The sequence below is a fragment of the Squalius cephalus genome (assembly GCF_949319135.1).
Source record: "Squalius cephalus genome assembly, chromosome: 15".
In the NCBI taxonomy this organism is placed as follows: Eukaryota; Metazoa; Chordata; class Actinopteri; order Cypriniformes; family Leuciscidae; genus Squalius; species Squalius cephalus.
The window spans coordinates 12,558,388-12,580,777 of NC_137136.1; the positions used below are offsets into that span (position 1 = coordinate 12,558,388).

Here is a 22,390-nt window from a genome sequence, read left to right on the forward strand (position 1 = left end):
GGTAGGGCTTTAATGGTATTCTTATTAATCTTAAATTTTTCTCTAATTTTGAACAGATTTATTTACAGTTAATGCTGTAATATTGTGAAATAAGTTTACATTTAAAATAACTTTTCTATTTCAATACATTTTAAAATGCTATTTATTCTTGGAAAAAAGCTGAATTCTCAGCAGCCATTATTTTCAATCATTCTAAAATGCTTATTTGGTACTCAAGAAATGTTATGATACTTTTTTCAGGATTCAAAATTTAACTTAATTATATTTTTTAATGAATTTAAAGCATTCTTGCTAAACAACAACAACAACATTAATTTACTTCAAAAAAATAAATCTTACTGACCTTACTGAACTTTCGAAATGTGGTGTAGTTTATGGTTAAAGTTAGCGATAGTGTCATGAATTGTTTGTTTAACAGAAGGTTCCAGGACCAACACAAGACATCCTGTTTGGCAAAATCCTGACCATGACAAATAATACAGTTTTTGGTTTTGTCCTGGTGCAAAGGATTATCCTACAAATGCAGCGTGGGAAGGCCTTATTTTGTCGCCGCCCCATTGTTGGGATAGCTGGCAAAACATGTCACTACTGAAGAGGAGTGGCAGTTTGATGTTTGTTTTGGTTCCTGACTGTGAGGTTCAGAGAAACTACTTTTATAGCAACTGTCTTGAGATTAAAAAACATAGTCACAACAAACCAGACCCTCTGGAAGTGAGTGTGCACTTAGAAGTGCATTATGAACACACAATAAATCTGCCTGCAGTCACCATCTCATATCTCAGACTGAACTCTCTGTTTCCTCTCCCACACTGATGAATTGACCTACTGCCAGAAACCAGACAGTCCTCCCTTTTAAGGGCACCTTTATGAGCGCAATTGCTGTGTAAAACTCTTAACCCTCTGGGGTTTTCTGGGCCCTGGAGGTGTTCTGACATGCATTGTGACATTTTCATGGCTAAAGTCTGATTACACTGTATTCAGCACATACTCTGCTACAATAATATATCAGCAGTATGTATGTAAAAGTTTGTAGTTTTGAGATAATGACATTTATGTGTGGTTTGTGAAAAAAAAAATTGTCACTGAAATAAGGTCATGAAACCCATACTGATTATTTCTTCACAAGACTTTTGAAAATTGTATCACGTAGCCTAGAATATTTGCTCCAAAACTATGTGAAAATCATCCTGCCTACTTATTCAGATAAAACAATATATTGATTTAAACTTTGTAAGACATGTTTTGTGTAAAAAAGCTTTATGCAAGGAGGCTTGAATCATCATGAATATTGATGTATTTCACACCTGAGAAAGACAAAGACCCTCCCATAATGGCCCTATCAGGCCTTATCATTATGAGGAACCTTGCACAAATAATGAGGAGAGATTTAAAAAAAAAATGGCTTTTTAATTGTTTGGATTTATTTACAACATAATCCAAAGACACACAACAAATGACAAAAAAGCACATTATTGAACACACTGATCTAAAGACAGAGCCTTGAACAGTCACACACCTTTGTGCCATTCCTGAAACATTGTACATACCTGTCATTTCCAAGGTGTTTGATTTTTCACTTTACCATGCTCATGTGAATGTTGAAGTCAGCAGGACTCACACTCATCAATGGCTGGTCCCTGTAAAAAACAACAACAAAAAAAAACAACCCCGCCTGTGAACATGCTGATATCAAGTGAAACTATAGGGCTGCATGATTTTAGGAATACATTTTAGATTTTTCTGGTTAAAATTGCGATTTAAAATGCACAAAATACATATATTATATATATATAAATAATAAACACCAGGTTTGTTGTGCCTACGTGTATATACGTGTAAATACCTACATAGGCTACGTGTAGTGCTGCATAAAATAATAATAACAATAGCCTATAGCAGGTGGCCTATAAATTGTTAAAAAGGAACACTTCAGTAACACTACACTAGAGAAAAATATATGGATTATCATATGTTACTTCAAATGTTTCCATTCGTTATGACGTTATGAAATGAGATTGGAGTAAAAACATGAAGCCTAATGTTTGGCACATTTTGCTTTTCAACTCATAGCGCATGCAGAGAACATTTGCTGAAGTGATCGAGCCGCTCCAAACTATGAAACATTATTGTTACCATATTATACATATCTATGTTTGAGCAGATATCCACAAACACAGTATTTAACAGTAAACACGGGTCTAAACATTATAATATTCACCATATTAGAGTAAACACTCATACTAGTCTACTTTTATCATGCTGTGTCTTATTATCGAACATAAAAACATCCTTGTGTCGTACATGTATATAAATTTAGCATTGAAAGGTTGCCTACCTGTCTATTTCACATTTCAACATGTTTCTGTCTTAGATACATATACATGTACGACATTAGGCGTCATGTTTTTACTCCAATCTCATTTCATAACGTACATTTTAGTCTGGCACCAGTTTGACTAGTTGCTACAATGTAAAGTTTATACAACAATAACATGCTTACTTTTATGAGTAGAAATATCTTACCTTAAAAATCTTTCTCATCTTCAAATCGCATTCTTCTAATTCTTCTGAGGTAAATTCAAGGTAAACAGGACAGCACAGCACAAACACAGTCCTCCAAACTCGATGAAAAGCAAAGGAGTCTGAGGTCTCTGATTCTTTGTTTTTGAGGTGATGAGGGCGTTTTCAGGTCTGCGTTCCTTCACATGGACAATTTGCATGTCAATTGCTCAAGCGCACGTGGGTGTGATCACATTAGAGGTAATGAGGACACGTTTGAAAAACTATACATGTCGTTGCTTTCATACGGATTACTTAAACAGAGAATATTTGTTTTTGATATAATTTGCATTACATTAAAGTAGAGACTCCAAGCTTTGTAAAGACATTCGTCTCAAGTCTGTGTGACAAACATTCGCTGAGTTAAAGGTCATTTTCTGTCGCGTTTCAGAATGAACTTCACATTGAGAGAGAGATGGCAGAACGTGCATCATATTTATTTTCTTTATTTTATGAAAAACACAACATTTTGTTTTTATTATGAGTGTACACAAATAAAAGAAGACATTTAACAGTTTTGAATTATATATAACACTTATATGTAAAATCAAAATCAACAGAGTATTTTGAGTCTCTTTTGCACTGATAAGAAAAAAAGCAAGCTGGTCATGCCGGCGTGACCGTCGACCCCAGAGGGTTAAGGAGAAATCCAAAGAGGTGCTGGAAGAAAAATATCCCCTTAGTTCAATTTCAGACTTCCTGCATGATTTTTTTTCTTCAGCTAGCATGTCAGCACAGTTCCGAAAAGTTTCTCATGGATTATGATCTTGTATTGTGAAACGGAAGAAGTAACAGATCTTTAAAGATTGGAGAAGCCTGCCATATGTCACCAGAGACAAGTCTGTCATTCACTGGAAAATTGAGTTATGAATTATGATGATCAAGAATTTGATTTCATTGAAGAATTTCATTGATGAGTAAGATCAATAACATGAAAAGAAAAATCAAACTATTTTCTAACTACATGTTGATCTTGAAGACAACCTCATAGAAACTTTAAGAGTTTTACTTTTTTAGTCCCAAACAACTTTTTTCTTTTTCACTAGTCCTATCAGATAAAAAAAAAAAAGCTTTTATACTGAGGACAGATCGTCAGAACTGATTATGACTGAAATTCTGTGTGCCATGTGGGAATGAGTTCTGATGAAAGCACTTCCTCTTTCACTGTGATCAAAACATTGAAAAGGCTCCAAAGTTGTTGCCATACGATGTTAAGTATGCACCACACTGCTGAGAGTGCTCTGTTAATCCATTTTCTTTTCTGGTTGACTGGCATGCTGACAGTGATGGGGCGGACAGAATTTTTATATGACGCTTGCGTTCTCTCTCAACTTCTTTTCTGTTTTTCCCATAGCGTTTGTGGCTCACAGTGTGATGTCTGCAGATCTGAACAAGAGCGACAACTGCTAGACTTTCAAATTGAAAATGCAGTGTTTTTCTTTTTCCTCACATGTCCTCTTTCTGTCTCTTTTTACGATTTTATGCATTTCTCTTTCTCTTGTTCTCGCTCTGTGTTTCCTTTAGCACACGCAGGCACAAATAACTGTGAGAGGTTTATCCAGCTGCGGGGTAACCAGATTACCATATGTAAACTAATTAAAGAGGAGCTGTATACACAAACATTCACTTGTTGAGTTTTGATGGTATTTTATTTTTGGTTCTCATTTTTTCCACTGGTTAGAGAATGATGAATTGTCATGTCATGCTATTGTTTCTACTTGATGCCTGGGATTCTAAAACGTGTGGTTAAAAACCTCTTATTTCTCTTTCCCTGTCACAGGAACTCCTGAAGGACCCTCTGTACATTGGTCTGAGGCATAAAAGAGTACGTGGACAGGCCTATGATGAGCTGCTGGAGGAGTTTATGAAGGCCATCACAGACAGGTATAGTAAATCCACTGTACCCTTCCCTCATAGCACATGCTTCCTTCCACAGGCCGCTGATGGAAATGCCTGGAGAGCATAGCTGAGCCATTGCGTTGCAGGAATGTGGGGTAAAGCGCATGCCTCTAGGTTTGTGGGCTCTGAGCGATGACTCCAGTGGCAGAGACCCGAACCGGATCACTGACTGCACGCCTCATCAGTTCTCTCCCCACATATCCTGCACTATATAGAGCCATGCGGTGATGTAATTCGGCCCATAACCAGCCCCCACTGGCTGGTTGATGGCTCTTCGGGCTCCATGATACTTAGAATTGTTCACGGTCTTGTGCCATTTTCTTTGATAGTCTTCAAAATGGCAGTTTGGGTTATTTGAATATTTTTCTTTTCTTTTTCGACAGCTAATGGGAGAGAGAATGTCCATGCATAAAGCTCAGCTTCTAAAAGCATTGTTATGTATCATATATATCATGGAGAATGAAACTTTGTGTTTTTAAAGGGGTCCTATTATGCTTTTTTTTTCACTTTTTCAACTTTAGTTGGTGTGTAATGTTGCTGTTTGAGCATAAAAAAGATCTGCAAGGTTACAAAGCTTAAAGTCCCTAAATGGAGATATTTTATTTAACAGAACTCACTTTCCAAGAACTACAACAAACGACTCGTTTGGACTACAACGTCTTTTATCCGGGTTTTGTGAAGTCACAATTTTACTCATTTAAATAATCCCCGCCAACGGAATACGCAAAAAAAGGTGCAAGGCCTGGTTGAACTGCAATAGAGAAGACAGTGTTGTTACTATGTCAAAGAGATGCTGTTTTGTCCACCCCGTTTCCAAACTCAGAGTGGTTTGAATTTATTTATACAGTACACTGTTCCTGAGTATTATAATCCCAACGTTTATCTGTGTGCTGCACATTTGACGGAAAACAGCTTCCAGAACCACTATGCACAAAAGCTTCTCCTGAAATGGATCATTTTCCAAATCGTCGGGACAATCTGTTGTTTTTGGATCACAACGTGTACTATGTCTTATTATTTGTAGTTGCATTTTCTATTAACATTTCCAATTATAAGTTTTATGTTGTTGCCATGATGTAAACAAAGGGCAAAGCGTTGCCTCCGCTCGCCTGCTAGCCAACATTAGTTTATATACTGTAGTATTTACTGTAGCTTTTGCAAGCTCTCGCTTACAAGTCTTGTAAGGCTGTTTACCGCCCCTTAGGAAAATTAACCTTGGTTTTGTGATCGATCACTGTTTGTATTATCATAGTTCTCTGATAAATATCATGATTGAATGGTGTATAACATTGTATCTAAAATGTAGAAGAAAATGACAAAAAAAAAAAAAACATACCACTCTGAAACGTCCTGTAAAATCAGTGCTTGAAAAGTCCATGCATGAAATCCGTTCTGGACGATCCTCTTGTTTGTTAACATTCCTAAGTCTGAATCAGGCTTGAATTGGTTTGAAATTGACGCTATCCTCAATATTTGCATCTGAGTAAGGCTTGCAGTTATGGTAAGGGGCTTGAAATTTCCCGAACACGTGCTAAGCGGTGCCAATCACAACACACTGGGCCAGCTAACCAATCACAGCAATATTTCAGAAGGAGGGGCTTCATTGAAACCGGAACTAAACGGCGTGTTCGGGCCAGACTGGGGAGCGAGGTGCTGTAATAATGTAAAATATGTGAAAAATTATGTGTTTTTGAACAGCCAAGCATGAAAGCATATTCTAGTACACCCCAAAAACAAAATCAAGACTCCATAAAAGGGCATAGTAGGACCCCTTTAAGTCTTTATTAGTCGAATTTGTTTAAGCAAGCATTACTATTAACTTACCGATTACACATTTTAGCGTGTAGTTGCACTAACTGTGCTACAGACATGAATATAATCAATCAAGTTGTTTAGGAGATGAGTGCTATTAAGTCATTGTACTTTTGGGGGATGCAAAAATTTGAAGAAAATTCCCATATACTTGCATTGAAGGAGAGACACAAACAGTATCTAGAGACCAGAATATCATAGGGCTTTTATGGTTGGCTCTTTTGGTCTGAAAGTTTAAGAAACCACCTAAAACCCCACAGAAACCTAGCAACCAACTAGCAATGCCATAGCATCCACCTAGAACATGGCGGCAAGTTTTGCAGTGGTTAACACCATTAACATTTAAGAACCAGGGTCTTTGTCAAAGGTCTCTCTGTTACTTTAGGCTCTGGTGTGGCCTGGTTTGATGGAGGATGTCATAAGAACGTAGTGCCACACATGGCTGTATTTAAAGGAGAACTCAAAAACCCCAGTGTCTGATTTCCCTCCAGCTGGAAGAATATAGCCATGATTCTATAATAATGGGGTGGACATGAAACTACAGGGAAAAGCGTCACTTTTCCTCAAAAGTGCAGAGTTAGTGGAAAATGAATATAGTGATTATAGGTTGCCGACTGACAAATGATTACAGTCCTGGGGATTTTTAATAAACTCCTTATAATTTTAAAAATCAGAGGCTAGATGCCTCAGAAAAATCCTGAAAAGGTTGCTGGATAAGTGCTAAATTTACATTACATTTACATTTAGCCAAATCAACTTACATTGAAATAAAGGGCCTTTTTTGGGGGGGGCCATTAGTTTGTACTTTTACTGAGAATCGAACCCATGACCATTCTCTATCAGTGACATGAACAGTTCTAAACTTCTCTCTGTTTTAAATGTTTGAAGAAACTGCACACAACCGTCTATTGGTGGACTGCAATCCAGTTGTTGTTGTTGTTGTTGTTGTTGTTTTTTCAGTGAAATGCAGGAATCTGGCTTTATTTCAATACATTTGATAACTATGGCAAAAATAACTTTGCCAGTTTGAAATAAAATGTATAGATAAGACAAAGGAAAATCATTAAATGCACTGTATATTCTTTCAGACCATAAGTTTAACAGCCTGCAGGTGCTCTGTTTCCCATCAAGCCTTTTTGTGAGAGTGATGAAGAATAATGACACCAATCCCCATAAGGCCACTTATTGTGCCACAATGGCTTTAAGAAGAGGAACTAGAGTAGATAGTGGGCATAGATGCTCTTTGAGGTCTCTATTTTGTTTAAGGAGTGTAAAAAAAACATTTAAAGAAACATCCAGAAAAAAAGCTGCATTTTAGGATGCTGGGAGTATTTTTGCGGGGGGTTGTTATGCTTCTTTTATGATGTAGTTAATTCAAGAATAGATTTTTTTTTTTTGCTTCTAAGGCTTTGTGTTGTGGTGCTGAAGTAGTTTGTGGGGGTTGACTTTGTTTTCTCACCCGCTCCCAGAACAGACTGAAAAGTATCTGTCTTCTTTAGCCCCTCTGTGTGCACCGGCACAATTCCCATGTCAAATTATTTCATTAGAGCTTGTTGCTTTTCACAGAGCTGTAGTGGTGACGGTGTTCCAGCTATCGCTATGGTAACACGGGCCATCTTAGGGCACCGTTACGAAGCTATGTTAGGAAAAGTGATGGATGGGAATGTTGCTTGATTTTTCTATGCAGATGGGAATTGAGGAATGGGAATTTAAGGAGTGTTTTAATAGAAAGAGCAGCCTGCAAAGCCCCATGGGCCCCGTGGGAGCCGGTGTGTGCTGGAGAGGAGCACTGAATTCAGAGCTGCATGCTCACAATGAGTGAATGTATTGCCTGCATGTCCCATTAAACCCTGACCTGATAATGATAACCCCATATAGGGCCTTCCTAACACATTTCATTTCAGAAGTGTTTAGGTGTAATGTTTAAATGAAACAGTAAGCTTTGCAAGCTTTGTTTTTAAAAAGTTCTTTCAGTTATTTTCTGATGTCAAACAAGTTTCCTCAAAAATATTAAGCAGTTTTCAACTTTGATGATGAGAAGAAATGTTGTTTTTGAGTACCAAATGAGCATTTAACACTCTGGGCTTCTTCGTTTTGAATTGTTTAATTTTTTTTGCTTCATCGGAGGGGGATGAAACTTGGTGACTTTTGTTATATTGCCTATGTGAACACACAAAAAAATCAAGGAGATGATTCAGATATGTTAAAGGGTTGTAAAAAATAAATAAATCATACTTAGCCTCCTTCGTGCAAAAATGCACGACCATAGGAAATGAATGGGAAATACGAAAAAATAGGAAAACTCAGAGAAACGTTTGGTGGTACAAACTACAAATCAGCCACTGTGCAGAAAAAAAGTGCACAGCAATGAAGGGGTGACACTCTAAAACATCAAGAGTGCAAATATGACACCCCCCCCCCACACACACACAAACACACAAACACACACACACAACAAATTTTGCTCCAAACTATATAAAAACTATATAATCATAACTCCAAAACTGTAGCAAGGAGAGTCAAAAGGTAGGTATCGTTTGAAAGAACTCTTTTTAAATTTTTTTAAAATATAAATTAGATTACATTTGGACATTGTCCTGCCGAGAAACTGCTGATAAAAGACAAAATATATATATATTTTTTATTATGATTTTGCATATCTTTCTTATTTGTCATGAAATAAGGTAAGAGGAAAATTATTTTTTCACTGTAAAGTTCAGACTCTAAGCTTTCAAATGACATAAACTTTGTGTTAATCAAGGCACAAAAATTAAAAAATATGGTACTGAATATTTTCGCAGCTAGGTGGCGCCTGCTGGCGGTACAATCAGTTTTAGAGGGATTACTCATCACTCGTTAGGAGCACTGATGGGCAGTAACGCGTTAGAAGTAACGCGTTACTGTAATCCGATTACTTTTTTCAAGTAACGAGTAAAGTAAGGGATTACAATTGCAAAAACAGTAATTAGATTACTGTTACTTCCCCGTAAGCAGGCTGCGTTACTGCGAGACTGTCTCGCGACGTGAGCCGTGACTCGTGAGTGACAATGACATGAGCGCCGCGAAGTCAGTGGTAAACACTATGGCAAGCGATCGCGTTCAAAAGTCTTTAAACGAAACGCGTGAATTTTGACGCGTCAACACAAACCGTTTGTCCGTGTTCAGACGTCATGTTTATTCATGAACGATGTCGTAATGGTAAACTGCATGCATGTGCAAACATCAGACGTTATATTTGTTCATGAGGGATAATGCATTGGTACGTTGTGAGTGATGTCAGTCTTATGTCATGATTTGTCACGCCTTTTTAAGTTGTTCGTTTAACGTTCTTTCCCAAGGTAGAAAAGTCAACAGCTCTTAGAATGGGTCTTTTATTTTAGCAAACTGCCAAAAAAACTTTTCAGACTGTGTGCAGCTGAACCAAGAAAAACGTAAGATTGCATGGAGCTGATAAGCATGAATGGCAGAAGAAAAAGACTGAAATTAAAAAACAAAACAAGAGAAAATTATTTTAATGCAAGCAATAGAAAACTGCACACATCAGCTGTGGAATAAAAGAAAAGAAATGCATGATCAACTAGATTAAGGCAAACTCCTGTCTTAATGTAAACCCTGTCCACCACCCCCAAAGGTTTCACAAAGTTATTCTTGCCACTGTAACTTATGGCTTCCTAAAGACAGGTTTATGGGTAAATAAATGAATAATAATAAAAAATATATACCAGGGTTCAACATTTAAGCCTTTTCATTTGTCCTTCGGTCGGTCATTCACTTGTCCGAGTAAAAACATTTGTTAGAACAGGAAAAAAAATAGATTTTTTTGTGTGTGTGTTGTAAATATAATTTATTCCGAATCAGTATTCTCATCAGTTCAGTCAGCTTTAACATATATAAATCGGCATATTTATGATATTTTAACCTTTATAAAGGGCATTTTTCCCTAATCGTTTGCTTCATCTGTCATTTAAAATTCTTAAATTTGATCAATAAATTACAATAGAATAATAAGATGCTAAAGGGCTGTTACCAATCAAATAAACTGCATTAAATAATGTAATGAGATTATTTAAAATATTTTTTGAATATACAAATAAGAAATATTATTTGTGCATAGAAATAATATTTATAAACCGCCAGTAGGAGGCGGCAGGCGACCATCTTAATGAGTGAGTCATTGATGCAAAGTGCATAAAGTTAAAATACTGAAACTAATAAAACAAGTTTAAAAAAAGAATGTTTCATTTGATTCAATTTTAGATGATGGAATATGCAGAAAGAATAGAATTAAGCAGAAAGGTCTATTGCTTTATAGCGTATTCATTTCGTGCATCATGTTTTTGAAAAGTAACTAGTAAAGTAACTAGTAAAGTAACTAATTACTTTTGAAAATAAGTAATCAGTAAAGTAACTGGATTACTTTCTTGGAGAAGTAATCAGTAATCAGTAACTAATTACTTTTTCAAGGTAACTTGACCAACACTGGTTAGGAGTTAATAAATGTGATTAGATGCATTAAAAAGCTGAGATCCTAAGCTTTAAAATGATATATATTTTATGTTGTTCCATTCAGTGGTTGCTTAGTAATGTGAATCCGAATGGGAATCAAAAAAATTGAATAAAATAAAATAAATAAATAAAAAAGCTATAGGCAGCCTATAGGCGGTTACAGGACATTACACACATTTATATATTTTTAAAGCCACTAGATGGCGCTCTTCTCACTGTAATTTTTTTTTTTTTAGGCCTGCACTCTATTTTGATGTGAAATGTTGCATTTATTGAAAAAAAAAAACCATATATATATTAATTCTAATGGAAAAAATAGCTCATAAAAATTATATAATTAATGCAAAGTATCATAAAAATCTTTAAAAATTCTAAATAATAATAAAAAAAATTATTATTTAAAAAAAATTAAATGTTTAAGTTAAATTTTTTAGGCTTTGTACGTTTTTGCACGAAAGGAAGCCAAGTGTAACACATTAATGAAGAAGCCCAGAGGGTTAAGAATGATTTCTGCAGATCATTTGAAGACTGGAGTAAGAATGCTTTTAAAAAATACTTTATATTAAGATAGAAAACAGTTATTTTAAGTTTTTTTTTTTTTTTTTTTTTTTTTTTTTACAATATTACTGTTTTCAAGTGAATGCAATTGGCGAGCATTAGAGACTTCAAAAACAAAAACAAAAATGTACATGAAATTAAATGCAAATGTGGTCATGCACATTTAAAAGACACATTATTAGCTCCATATGGTTATTTTGGTGAATAAACACTCTTTCACTAACTTGGATTCATAAAGTTTTTGTGAAGTGAACTTTGTGCATGCCATACACATACTTTTAGGATGAAATCTTTGCAAAATTTTATTAATGAGGTCCTGGGTGTTAGTTTGAGATATTCACCCTTGGCATATGAAGAAGATCTGGGAGTTTATCAGTTTGACTTTACACATGATAATGTGTGCAAACCTGTCTGGAATTCGACCTCAGAAAATGTGTTGGTATTGTGTGTGTGCACGGATTTAAATCTTTTGTTGAACAACTGTGTTTGGACAAGATTTTTACCATGACCTTTAATACGGAGGCCCGTGGGTTGCGCGGTAGGCATGCGGGGAAAAGAAAATCTTTGAAAGCGTGTCAGCACCACCAGAATCCTTAGACCCAATCTCAGCAAACGTCCTGAGTATGTGTGGTCAGTATGGACCCAGCAAGATTATGCTAAACCTAAACCTAGTGGCTGGGTTTTTCATCTCTCTTTTCTCAACTCTAAGAATGTTGTTATGTCTGAGCAAACCACTTTATGAGAAATGCTTAATTCCCAACAGCCATGTTGTGTTCCTGTTAGTGTACAAAAGCTGAAGTGCTGCAGTGAGATCTGGCTGGTTAGCTTCAAATCTCAGTGCTTTATCAAAAGAAACTTTTTCCTGCACTTCTGTCTGGGGCTAATAATTTACCTTAGAGAGAAACAAGTAGTAAATCAACAGTGAATGAAACAAGAAGGCACAAAGGGCCTTGGTGTAATGTGTTAGCGATGGTGTGGAGATGGGTTCAACAGTCTCTCATGGGCTCCAAGCTCATTTACTGCATTCCACTTTAAGAGTGATGGAGCCAAGCTTCCGTCCTAAGATCATTTAGACTGAGACTGAAGTGTATTATGGTTTGTATAGAATTTGCTGGCTACAGTCTCCAGCTTCCATATGCCTGAAAAATGTATTTGGGAATTGTGAGATGTGGTGACCAAATGTCCTGGTTAAAACAGTAAGACCTGAGATCGAGTATCAGGAATATAGTGTGAGAAAGTCCCCATAAGGAAAATGGATTAATAAACATAGTAAACAATGTCTTAATGAAATGCAGAAATACTTATAGTATTATTATTTTACTTAAAGTACTTTTGTGTTTTCTTAATTCACATTAGAATATATATAGCCTAGATAATTAAATTACAGCAGTTACCTTGATACATATTTTTTTTTTAGTCAGCATAAAGGCAGTACAACAAATAATACCATAATACATAAATCCGTTTAATATGTAATTTATAAAAAACGTGTGTCTGTTTTAATAATCTACAAAGGATCCATTGTTACGGTACGGTTGTACCGATATTTTAATAAGAAAATAACAAAAACAGTCTTTAATTCAAAACCCACAAAATTCTCAGGGAAACTGAATCACAACCATCTTAACATGGACGCAACATAAGAACGGACATAGAATGAAGGAGAACTCAGAGTTTAAATTCATGGAACAAACAAAGGGAACCAATGAGATAATTAAATAGATAACAGGTGAATAGAATGACTTATCAAACAAACTGAGAAACTAGGTCACAGGGGACAACAAAACACAACATACATGTTACATTCATAAAAATAGACTTCATTTTCTTTGATTTTTACAGTTCTTACTTAACTAAACCTGCAACAATCTCACAAGTATGTGTTTGCCACTTGCTTGTGCCATTTTCCAAGCACAGAGCACCAAAATGTTAATGGAAGTGCAGTAACCAGAATGCTTGTGGAGAAATTTCTTTCTAAAAGCAGCCTAGAGAGTTTTCTCATTCCCAGATGCTGATCTGTTGACTGAGATAACTTTTAGGACAGAACCAAAGCAAGTAGTCTGTTTGCAAAAAAACAAAAACAAATTCATGCTTTTTCTCTTCCTAAAAGTATGGCACAGTTGTCCCAGAGAGAGATTTAATATTGGCTTCTTTCAACACCCCAATGCTTTCTTCTCCTGTCTGGAGGTAAAGGCAAATGAGGGGAGACTGAGATCCTGTAGCTCTTAATGTGCTTGGGTGTGTCTGTCATTGTCTGGCCTGATTTTTGGTGGAGAGGACCAGTGGAGCTAATTCTCAGCCAGCTCTTTGTTTGAGTTTTACAACAGACGCAGAGGTGCATTATGGATCTGATTGAACGAGGCGCCAGAAAAAGACAACAAGCTTTGGTGAGATTGAGAGCACAATGCACCGAATGGGTGCTTTGTTTTGTCGGCTAGTTGTTTCTGCCTCATTCTGTCTCTTTCTCATGCACGTTTACCCAAAATAAACAACCATGAGAGCTATACTTAACTCTGTATTATCTCAGATATTAAATGGTATTAAGTTGGCAGAGATTTTCTTGTTCTAATGATAATCTTAATGTCTTTTTCGACCACTGTTGAGGTAGATCAGGAGGTTGTGATCTCATTTTTCATCTTCATCCTCAGATGATGCGCTTCAGCAGATCAGAGAGCATGTTGGGATTATGACTCACTTTCTCTACGTCCTATTTAAATCTGCCAAAGTTCTCCAAATCCATGAGCAATTACTCTGTCAGTCTCTCTGGACTGCTTTCCTGCCTCGTCCTGTAGATATGCAAGAGTTTAGACTGCAGTTTGATTAGAAAGACGTGTCCCCAGATCGGAGGTTTCTTGAAAACTTTAAAAGGGTTTCTGAGCTCATTAAACCTTGTTTACCTAAAGTGCTTTGGTACTGGAAAAAACTTTATGGCGTTTTTCTGTTTTTGCAGCATGTCTGACCACACAATACTGACCATTTTATATCATATAAAGGATTAGTTCACAAATAATGACATTTCTCTGAATTTACTCACCCTCAAGTTTTTCTAAACCTGTATGACTTGCAATTACATTTTTGAAGAATACCATGGACACTTCTCCACATAAGGAAATTGAGTTACAAAATGACATGCAGTAGAAGCACTATTTAAGTATCATAAAAATGTTTTAAATGATTTATTCCAAGCCTTCTGAAGTCTTATGATGGGTTTGTGTGAGAAGTATTCACAGAAATGTTTGACATCCACCTTAGCTTTTCTTTGGCCAATTTGTGAACGAATCATATGAGTCAAATACTTTCAGTGAATCAACTGATCTAGTTTGCAAAACCACTCAGATGTTTCATTTAGTCTTTTCTATTCATGATGTTGTTGACAGAAATAGAGAAACGGATGGATGCTTCAAGAGACAGCTGTCATTGTGAAAACCGTGATCAAATCCCTTTGTGTGTTTGAATGAAATGTATGCATGGCAGCTCTAGGCAGCAATGCAGATCTCTGTTCTTCTTACATTGGGTTGAGTGACAGGCTGGCTTACAGTGACACACTGCAGTATTTACCCAACCTATTTCCAATGCTTGGGTGTCTGGGACCTCTAATATTGCATCAGAATCTGATGGGGATCTCTTCCCTCTATTTTTCAGTTGGTTGCTCTATACTATTCTTTCAATTGTTCTGCTGACTGGATGTATAACATGAGAAACCACTGAATTGCCACTGTAGTTTTTCTCAAAGTTGCTGTTCTGAAGAGAGAAACGATTGCGTGTGTGTAGTTCATTGGCTATTGATTTTGAATAGCCATGTTTGAATGTTTTAGAGGCCACGGTGTTACCACATCATTAGCTAACTGATCATACAAGGGTTGTTATTTTCTTTTCTGATCTTTGAGAGTTGTGTTTGGCTGTGGAAACAACTACAAAGAAGCAATAACTGGGTCTCAGGCCCACACTTGAGTAGGAAAAAACCCTTCAGGATTGAACCACCCCATCTATGATAGGCTTGAGGAGCAGTTGGATGGCCCCCTCTGCAGGCTGAAGTGGAGTGCATTAGCTAGCAGCTTTATTTGAAGTGATAAAATAGTTATTTAAATGTTTAGCCTGTGATTTGGACCATTTTAATTTCCATTTTGTAAGGATTCTTTATACTTGTCTTTTGACTATTGTAATTCCTTTGAAATTATCTTTCATTTTGTTGTGTTTCTTGAGTTTTGAAGAAATATACATTGATGTTTCTATTATGCACAGGTATGGGGTGAACTGCCTTATCCAGTTTGAGGATTTTGCCAACACCAACGCCTTCCGTCTGTTGAGTAAATACCGCAACAAGTACCTCACATTCAATGATGACATCCAAGGTATGGGCACTAAAAGATTTTAGTTGCACACTTGTTTTTAGTCTCTCTTGCACTAAATGAAAGCACAGACAACACATACAGTATAAGTTATAATTTAGGTCAATTATAATGTCATAATGTTATGCTTAAGTCTGTAGTACAGTCAATTTGAGCAAATGCTGAAATCAATGATTTTAAGTTACTCATTCAGATCACATCTCTCACTCTGATTTTCCTTCATACTGTTGCTTAAACCCATCTTATATTTATGGTTCGATAGGGAGACTGTGCTTATCTTGAGTCTATTTTCTACCATCCACCTCTCTCACAAAAAAATCATTTTTTTACATTATCATTGCAGACACATTCCAATCAGCAACTACAACACAATCTTATTGTTTGAAATTGAGTTTAACCATAGTTAACCATATGTGTCCACCGGAGTGGAAAAGCGAGCATAGCTGATCGGCCGAATCCAATTTATTCTAAATGGGAGCTGTTGACATTGGAGTGAGTTGTGATGTCAGTGCTCGTTTTATATTTCAAATACAGTTTGCACATTTTCGATGTGTCCAGGCCAGTGGTTCTCAAACTTTTCGTGACGTTCGTCTGTTACAGGACAACTTAGTTTGAATAAAATTAATATTTGTGTAGTGTTCAATGTTGTTATCAATAGAGATACGCGGATGGGGGTATTAGTTCATCCGCAACCGCATCACGAAACTCATCATCATCCGCACAAACGTTTTTTGACCAGATTTCAAAGCCGCACCCGCCCGCCATCCGCTGATTGTTTTGCGGTCTATGGACGATGCAATGCTCTGCTGATGCGAGCCGCAAGAAAGCCTTTGTCTGTTCTAGAAAGGATGCAGCAAAGATATTTAATGCTAATGTATGAGGCATAGGCCTACGCTGAGTTTCATTCATTTACGATGAGATGCGCTCTAGTTCACAATGCAATGCGAGTGAACGCGGCGCACCGGCGCCTCCATGTCACGGTTATATTGTCTCCTGGTAAAAATCATGTCTGACGATTGCAAATGTTCATTGCTAATGTTTATTATTGCAAATGTTTTTCATTTGTTTAATAAATCTCATAATGATGGCACATCACAATATCATAGCTTTTATTTCTATCTCAAATGATTGGCGGTCGCTTGGCAAAGAATCAAATACAGTTGGAAACGACGTAGACCATTAATAACACAGACTGTTAACAATTGTTTTTAATTAGTATTTAAACATTCTCTATAATAAAAAATGTTTGTAAAAAATATTTTAATAACACGGTTTTGGCGGTTATAGAGTTGTAATGATTGTGTTCAACTATAACCGTCGGTCTCACGGTTATATGCTAACCGTCACACCCCTAGTGGATTTCTTCTTAGACAGGGAGAGAATCTATTAACAGCTGCTTATCTCACTCCTTTGACAATTCCTCCAGAAATTCACCTCCATATAAACTCCACCTTGGTGTCTTGTATTGAGCTTCCAGAGTTGAGTCTCAAGCCTCAGCTCCTACTTTTATGTCCAGTTTTTCTTCTTACCACAGAGATTAGATAAACTCAGTAAAATATATTTGTGTTTCCTGTCCCATAGGTACTGCCTCTGTGGCTGTGGCGGGACTGCTGGCTGCCCTTCGCATTACCATGAGCAAAATGTGCAACCATACCATCGTGTTTCAGGGTGCAGGGGAGGTGTGTGTGTGTCGGCTGCACAGATCCGCATATAACCGTTTTCAATGCCAATTGTTCCAGACAGTGTTTTGATGGTGGCTAACCCATTTTAATTCATATGGTGGTTCATCTTGTCTGTCAATAAAACTGTTTTAAAAATGTATGAAATGATTATTTTAAGATGTATGGAATGTATTGATTATGGAGTCAAGCTGTGAGATTTTTATTGGATTATTGTGAAGTTGAGTTGGCCTTTTTAGATCTGTATGTGAAATGCATATCTATTGATTTAACAGCATTTTTATGTTTTCAGGCTGCAATGGGCATAGCTGAGCTGATCATTATGGCGATGGAGAAGGAGGGGCTTCCTCGTGAGCAGTGTATAAAGAAAATCTGGATGGTGGACTCTAAAGGACTTATCATTAAGGTGAGGTCATCATTAATGACAACAAGATATCTTTTCATCAGGGTTGACGTTCACTGATGAACGTTCAGAAGTTCATCATTCATCAGAGTTCAAAGAGCTTCTGTCTTCATCAGAAAAGATGGTAAAATTCAATAGACTATTTTGTTATTTCAAGCTTAACAGATCGTTTGGCCATGTTAGTTTAATAAAGACAAAGAAGTCAGGGAGGTTGTGATAATGATACTTTCATCCAAGTGATCTGTGGTACACCAGTTGCTCTCCACCTCCCTGGAACTCCGTGGAGTCAGAATCTTTCTCAAGATGGTGATGGAGGAGCTTTGTGATCTCTGCAGTTTTCTCATGCCTTGCTTCTTTCCGCTTCTCTGAAGCCTGGGGCTGTATCACTTAATGGCTCAGATCCTAAAGGGGAAGGCTGTCAACATTCGGATTAGATGCCGTTAAGCATGAAATAAAGGAAAATACTTTCCATTAACAGATGATATAAATACATGCATATAAATATATGAAGAATTTTTTTTTTTTTTTATTATAGCCTTGCAGTTAGTTTTATGTTAGGTTATTATTCATCTGACATAATAGTTTCTTATCCAAAGAACATGGGATTGTCTCTTTTTATTGTTTTAAATTAATACTAGTGTGTCCTTTTTGTGTGTGTGTGTGTCTGACAAAGAAGCCAAATCTAAAAAATGTGAATTTCATCATTAAATAGTAATATATCAAACCAAATGCCATGTGCTAGACCGTTTGATGCTTGACCTTTTGTCAGTGCTAACTTGTCACTTTTCTGAGCCATTTATGTGATTATTTTGTATTAGTAGCTGTGTAAAGGCAGTTCCTTTCACTAAGGTGTAGGTGTAGTTCATCACATTAAATATGGATGAGTTCCACTAACATTTGACAGCCATAAACGGTATATATATATTGCCTAATCATTAAAAATGTAACCAACTTTCTTTCATTAAAATTAATGGCAGATATATTGTTTTATACTTTATCTAATGCAATGACATTTATACTTTTAATGACAATGACATTTATACTATTTTAAAGTGTGACATTTTTAAGTGTGTATATTTTAGACACTGAGCAATGTTTTTATTGCCCATCTGGCAGATCATACACACTTTGTTCCCTGTGTAGAGAATCTGTGTTCATTATGAAGCGCGGTGAGTTGTGCTATCGTATTTTCCTGATGCGCTTTCATTTTCTTTTTCTCTGTCAATTGTTATCTCTCTGTCCCCCATTAAGGGTAGGGATCACCTCACCCACGAGAAAATGAGGTTTGCGCACGAGCATGCACAAATGAAGAAGCTTGAGGATGTTGTGAAGGAGCTGAAACCCACTGCTTTAATTGGTATACATGTACTGTAAATAAATATATATATATACACTGCTGTTCCCCCAGCAGTCCCTATGAGAACTATTGGACTCAAATACTTCTCATCATCTCCACAGGGGTGGCAGCTATCACTGGTGCTTTCACAGAGGAGATAATCAAGGCAATGGCTTCCTTCAATAAGAGACCTATTATCTTCGCTCTAAGCAATCCCACCAGCAAGGCGGAGTGCACCGCTGAGCAGTGCTACACACTCACTGAGGTGCTTTTGAAGGAGTCGCATGTGTACATGTATGTCAGAAAATGAAAAATTTGGTTTAATTTTTGCTTCTTTTTTTGTTTGTTTAATATTGCAGGGAAGGGGGATCTTTGCGAGCGGGAGCCCCTTTGATCCGGTAACCCTTCCCGATGGCCGGAAGTTTTACCCTGGTCAGGGCAACAACGCTTATGTGTTCCCTGGAGTGGGGCTGGGGGTCACCGCTTGTGCGATGAGACACATCTCTGAGGAGATTTTCCTCATTACGGCTGAGGTGATCGAATCTCACTTGCTCTTTTCTGTCTACCTAAATCTGTTTATACAAAGTTATCTGTTTCTGGAAACTTTCTCTCTAATCAAATTTTTTTAATAGTAATCTGTTGTCTCCATCTTTCACTCTCTCTTTCTTAGGGCTGGCTATTAATACACAGTTCCTGATTCGATTCAATACAGATTAACTATAATCTCTAAACTATTTAAAATTATACAATGAACCTCTTAACTGTACATTGCAAAAATATTCATTAAAAAAATTAACAGCAGGGCTCAAACTATGATTTTGTTTCTTTAAAATAGTAGCGAACTTTCACTAAATATGGGTAAAAACGGCACATAACAGTAGCTGACAGTCTGATATTTATCATAACAGTTTTGGTGGGTAAAAACTTGCATATTATCTGTCACAGCTCACTAAAGTTACACAAAATGGCACCAGCCAGATGACAATTTTTTTCAACAAACACGTTTGGAACAAATTTACCTATGTACAATATAAGATTTTTATTTTGTTACAATATAATACATATTTCCATATGTCTAGTGAGAGGAAAAGGCTTGCTTGCAATTTTGGATGCACATAAGGGTACGTTCACCTGACAACTATGTACTACTAAAAACGGAAACGTTTTTCCTTGGCGTTTTTCGCGAACAGACATTGTCAAAACAATCCTCGTTCACACTGATCCGCGAAAACGACTAAAAACGCTGCATTATGCATGCCAGGCCAGTAGTTGGCGATGTTAATTTGTAAAGAAACACTACGCAATACTAAGTAACTACGTAATATGCAAACGCATGACCGTTTTCACAAATTTGCGTTTTTGTAATTTACACTGAGACGATAACGGTATCCTATTCAAAAACTTGCACTTTGAATCCCGTTTATAAGTTTGCGTTTTCAGGCCCCCAAAATAGCTTTCCACTTAGTATAGCCATAGAAGCTGGCGTGACGTTAAAAAAAAATAAAAAATAAAAAAAAAATACTTTTAATTGCATCCAAAAGACATTTTTAAGGGTGAAAAATATATCATGAATATTAATGCTTAGGTTTCAAGAAAATAAAATATCACAACCAATATAACACAATCAATATAGTGTGCATATGTATATCCATCCTTGCATTCATAATCAGAAAATAACTTTTTTTCCCAGCCCTACTTTTTCGCTCTCTCTGTATTTATATGCTCGTAATAAACCATAAAATCCCATTTCAGTATGCGAACATCTCCCATTTTATTGCTGCAAGCAATGTCATCTTGTATTTTACTGTCAAGCTGTCCTCTGTGCTTCACCTGATATCAGCCAACCAGTGTTTTAGTCAGGTACTGTGAATGGTTGCATCAGACTGTGTAAACATGAGAGCTTTTTTTGAATGTCAATGAACCACTACCCTGTTATGCTGGGAACAGACCATTAAAGCATAAAAAGGTTAGCCAAGGCCTTACACACCCGCACGCTAAATCAGCATGTGCCAATGAGGGAGATTTATCTCTTTAAAGCAGCTCAAAGTAGAATCATCTACTCAGAGCATGAGCGGGATCACTTCTCCTGCAGTCTGTGGACAACTCCAGTGAAGCTGCTGTCTGGGTATCTGAGCTTCAAACAGCATCCACCAGCAGGGGGGGAATGCTTAATATCTCTATCCCCGCTGGTCATACTAGGCTTTTGTATATTTAAGTAAGTTATGGTTCTGTGCTATCGAGTCTCAGGAAGGTCTATAATCACTAACTGCAGCAACCCAATGTGACCTGAAATGACAAAGTGGTGAACAAAACAAACCATCTGAGAGCAATAGAGGGAGATACAGGAAATTGATGTGAATAAAGCAACTAAGATAACGAGCAACCAGAACAATGGGCGACTGCAGCTGATGGTAGCTGAAGAATCTTGTTGTCTTTCTTGTGCAGTTCTAAATTGGAAAATGACAAAAGCTAATTGTGATGAATTATTCTGTGCTTGTTATTAGTGGTCAAGGTCGCAGTAACTCTAAATAGAGATAGAGATAAAAGGTTTGTTTGGACTCTAGAAGTATTTACAAAGAAGGCAATTATCTTGAGGGCAGCACAACATAGCACCATGACTGTGCTTTGGTTTTAGTTTAATTAAAGCTGCAAGACCTAGACCTTCTGGCTATTATTTATCCAAGAGACTTGTTATTATGCATCACACAGCATTGTTTTAGTATTATTTATATACTACTATTTATATAATAGAATTTATTCATATTTTGAATTCGCTTTTTATTTTCATTTAGTAATTTTCTTATGCAATATTTTTATTTTATTTCAGCTTTATTTAAATTACTGAGATTTTTTGTTTTAAATGTTAGTCTTATTTTTAGTTAACAACACAGGCCAGAGGCCGGGGAAAAATATAGCCAAAATAAATGGTTTAGTTATTATTTTAGTCTCTTGTTTGTTTGTTTGTTTGTTTTGGGGGTATGAATCTGGCTGATCTCAGGCAACACTTGCAATGGGAAAGCTGGGATGAATATTTAATGCAGGTCTATCAGAAAAACAAACAACAGAAGAATAATTAGGTTCATACTCTTTGTCCGTGTACACAAACAGTGTATATATTGTCCACACGTTAAGTCCATAATAATCACCAGTTTGTGCTGTGTTTATAGACTATAGCAGAACTGGTGACTGAGAAGGATCTTGCAGAGGGGCGTCTGTATCCTCCTCTCAAAAGCATCCAGGATGTTTCCTTCAAGCTGGCTGTTAAGGTGGGCTCGACTCCGTAACATCT

At 36.7% G+C, this 22,390-nt stretch overlaps 1 protein-coding gene across 1 annotated transcript in view; it reads left to right on the plus strand.

Annotated features, from left to right (window-relative positions):
* me1 (malic enzyme 1, NADP(+)-dependent, cytosolic) overlaps window positions 1-22,390 on the plus strand; it is an 89,421-nt gene that overhangs the window by 65,989 nt on the left and 1,042 nt on the right. Inside the window, exons 6-13 of the mRNA XM_079895196.1 lie at window positions 4,340-4,443; window positions 15,577-15,686; window positions 17,265-17,362; window positions 17,655-17,768; window positions 19,017-19,122; window positions 19,224-19,366; window positions 19,461-19,634; window positions 22,269-22,367. Of these exons, the coding sequence (XP_079751322.1) occupies window positions 4,340-4,443; window positions 15,577-15,686; window positions 17,265-17,362; window positions 17,655-17,768; window positions 19,017-19,122; window positions 19,224-19,366; window positions 19,461-19,634; window positions 22,269-22,367 (948 nt within the window). The remainder of the gene's footprint in view (window positions 1-4,339; window positions 4,444-15,576; window positions 15,687-17,264; window positions 17,363-17,654; window positions 17,769-19,016; window positions 19,123-19,223; window positions 19,367-19,460; window positions 19,635-22,268; window positions 22,368-22,390) is intronic.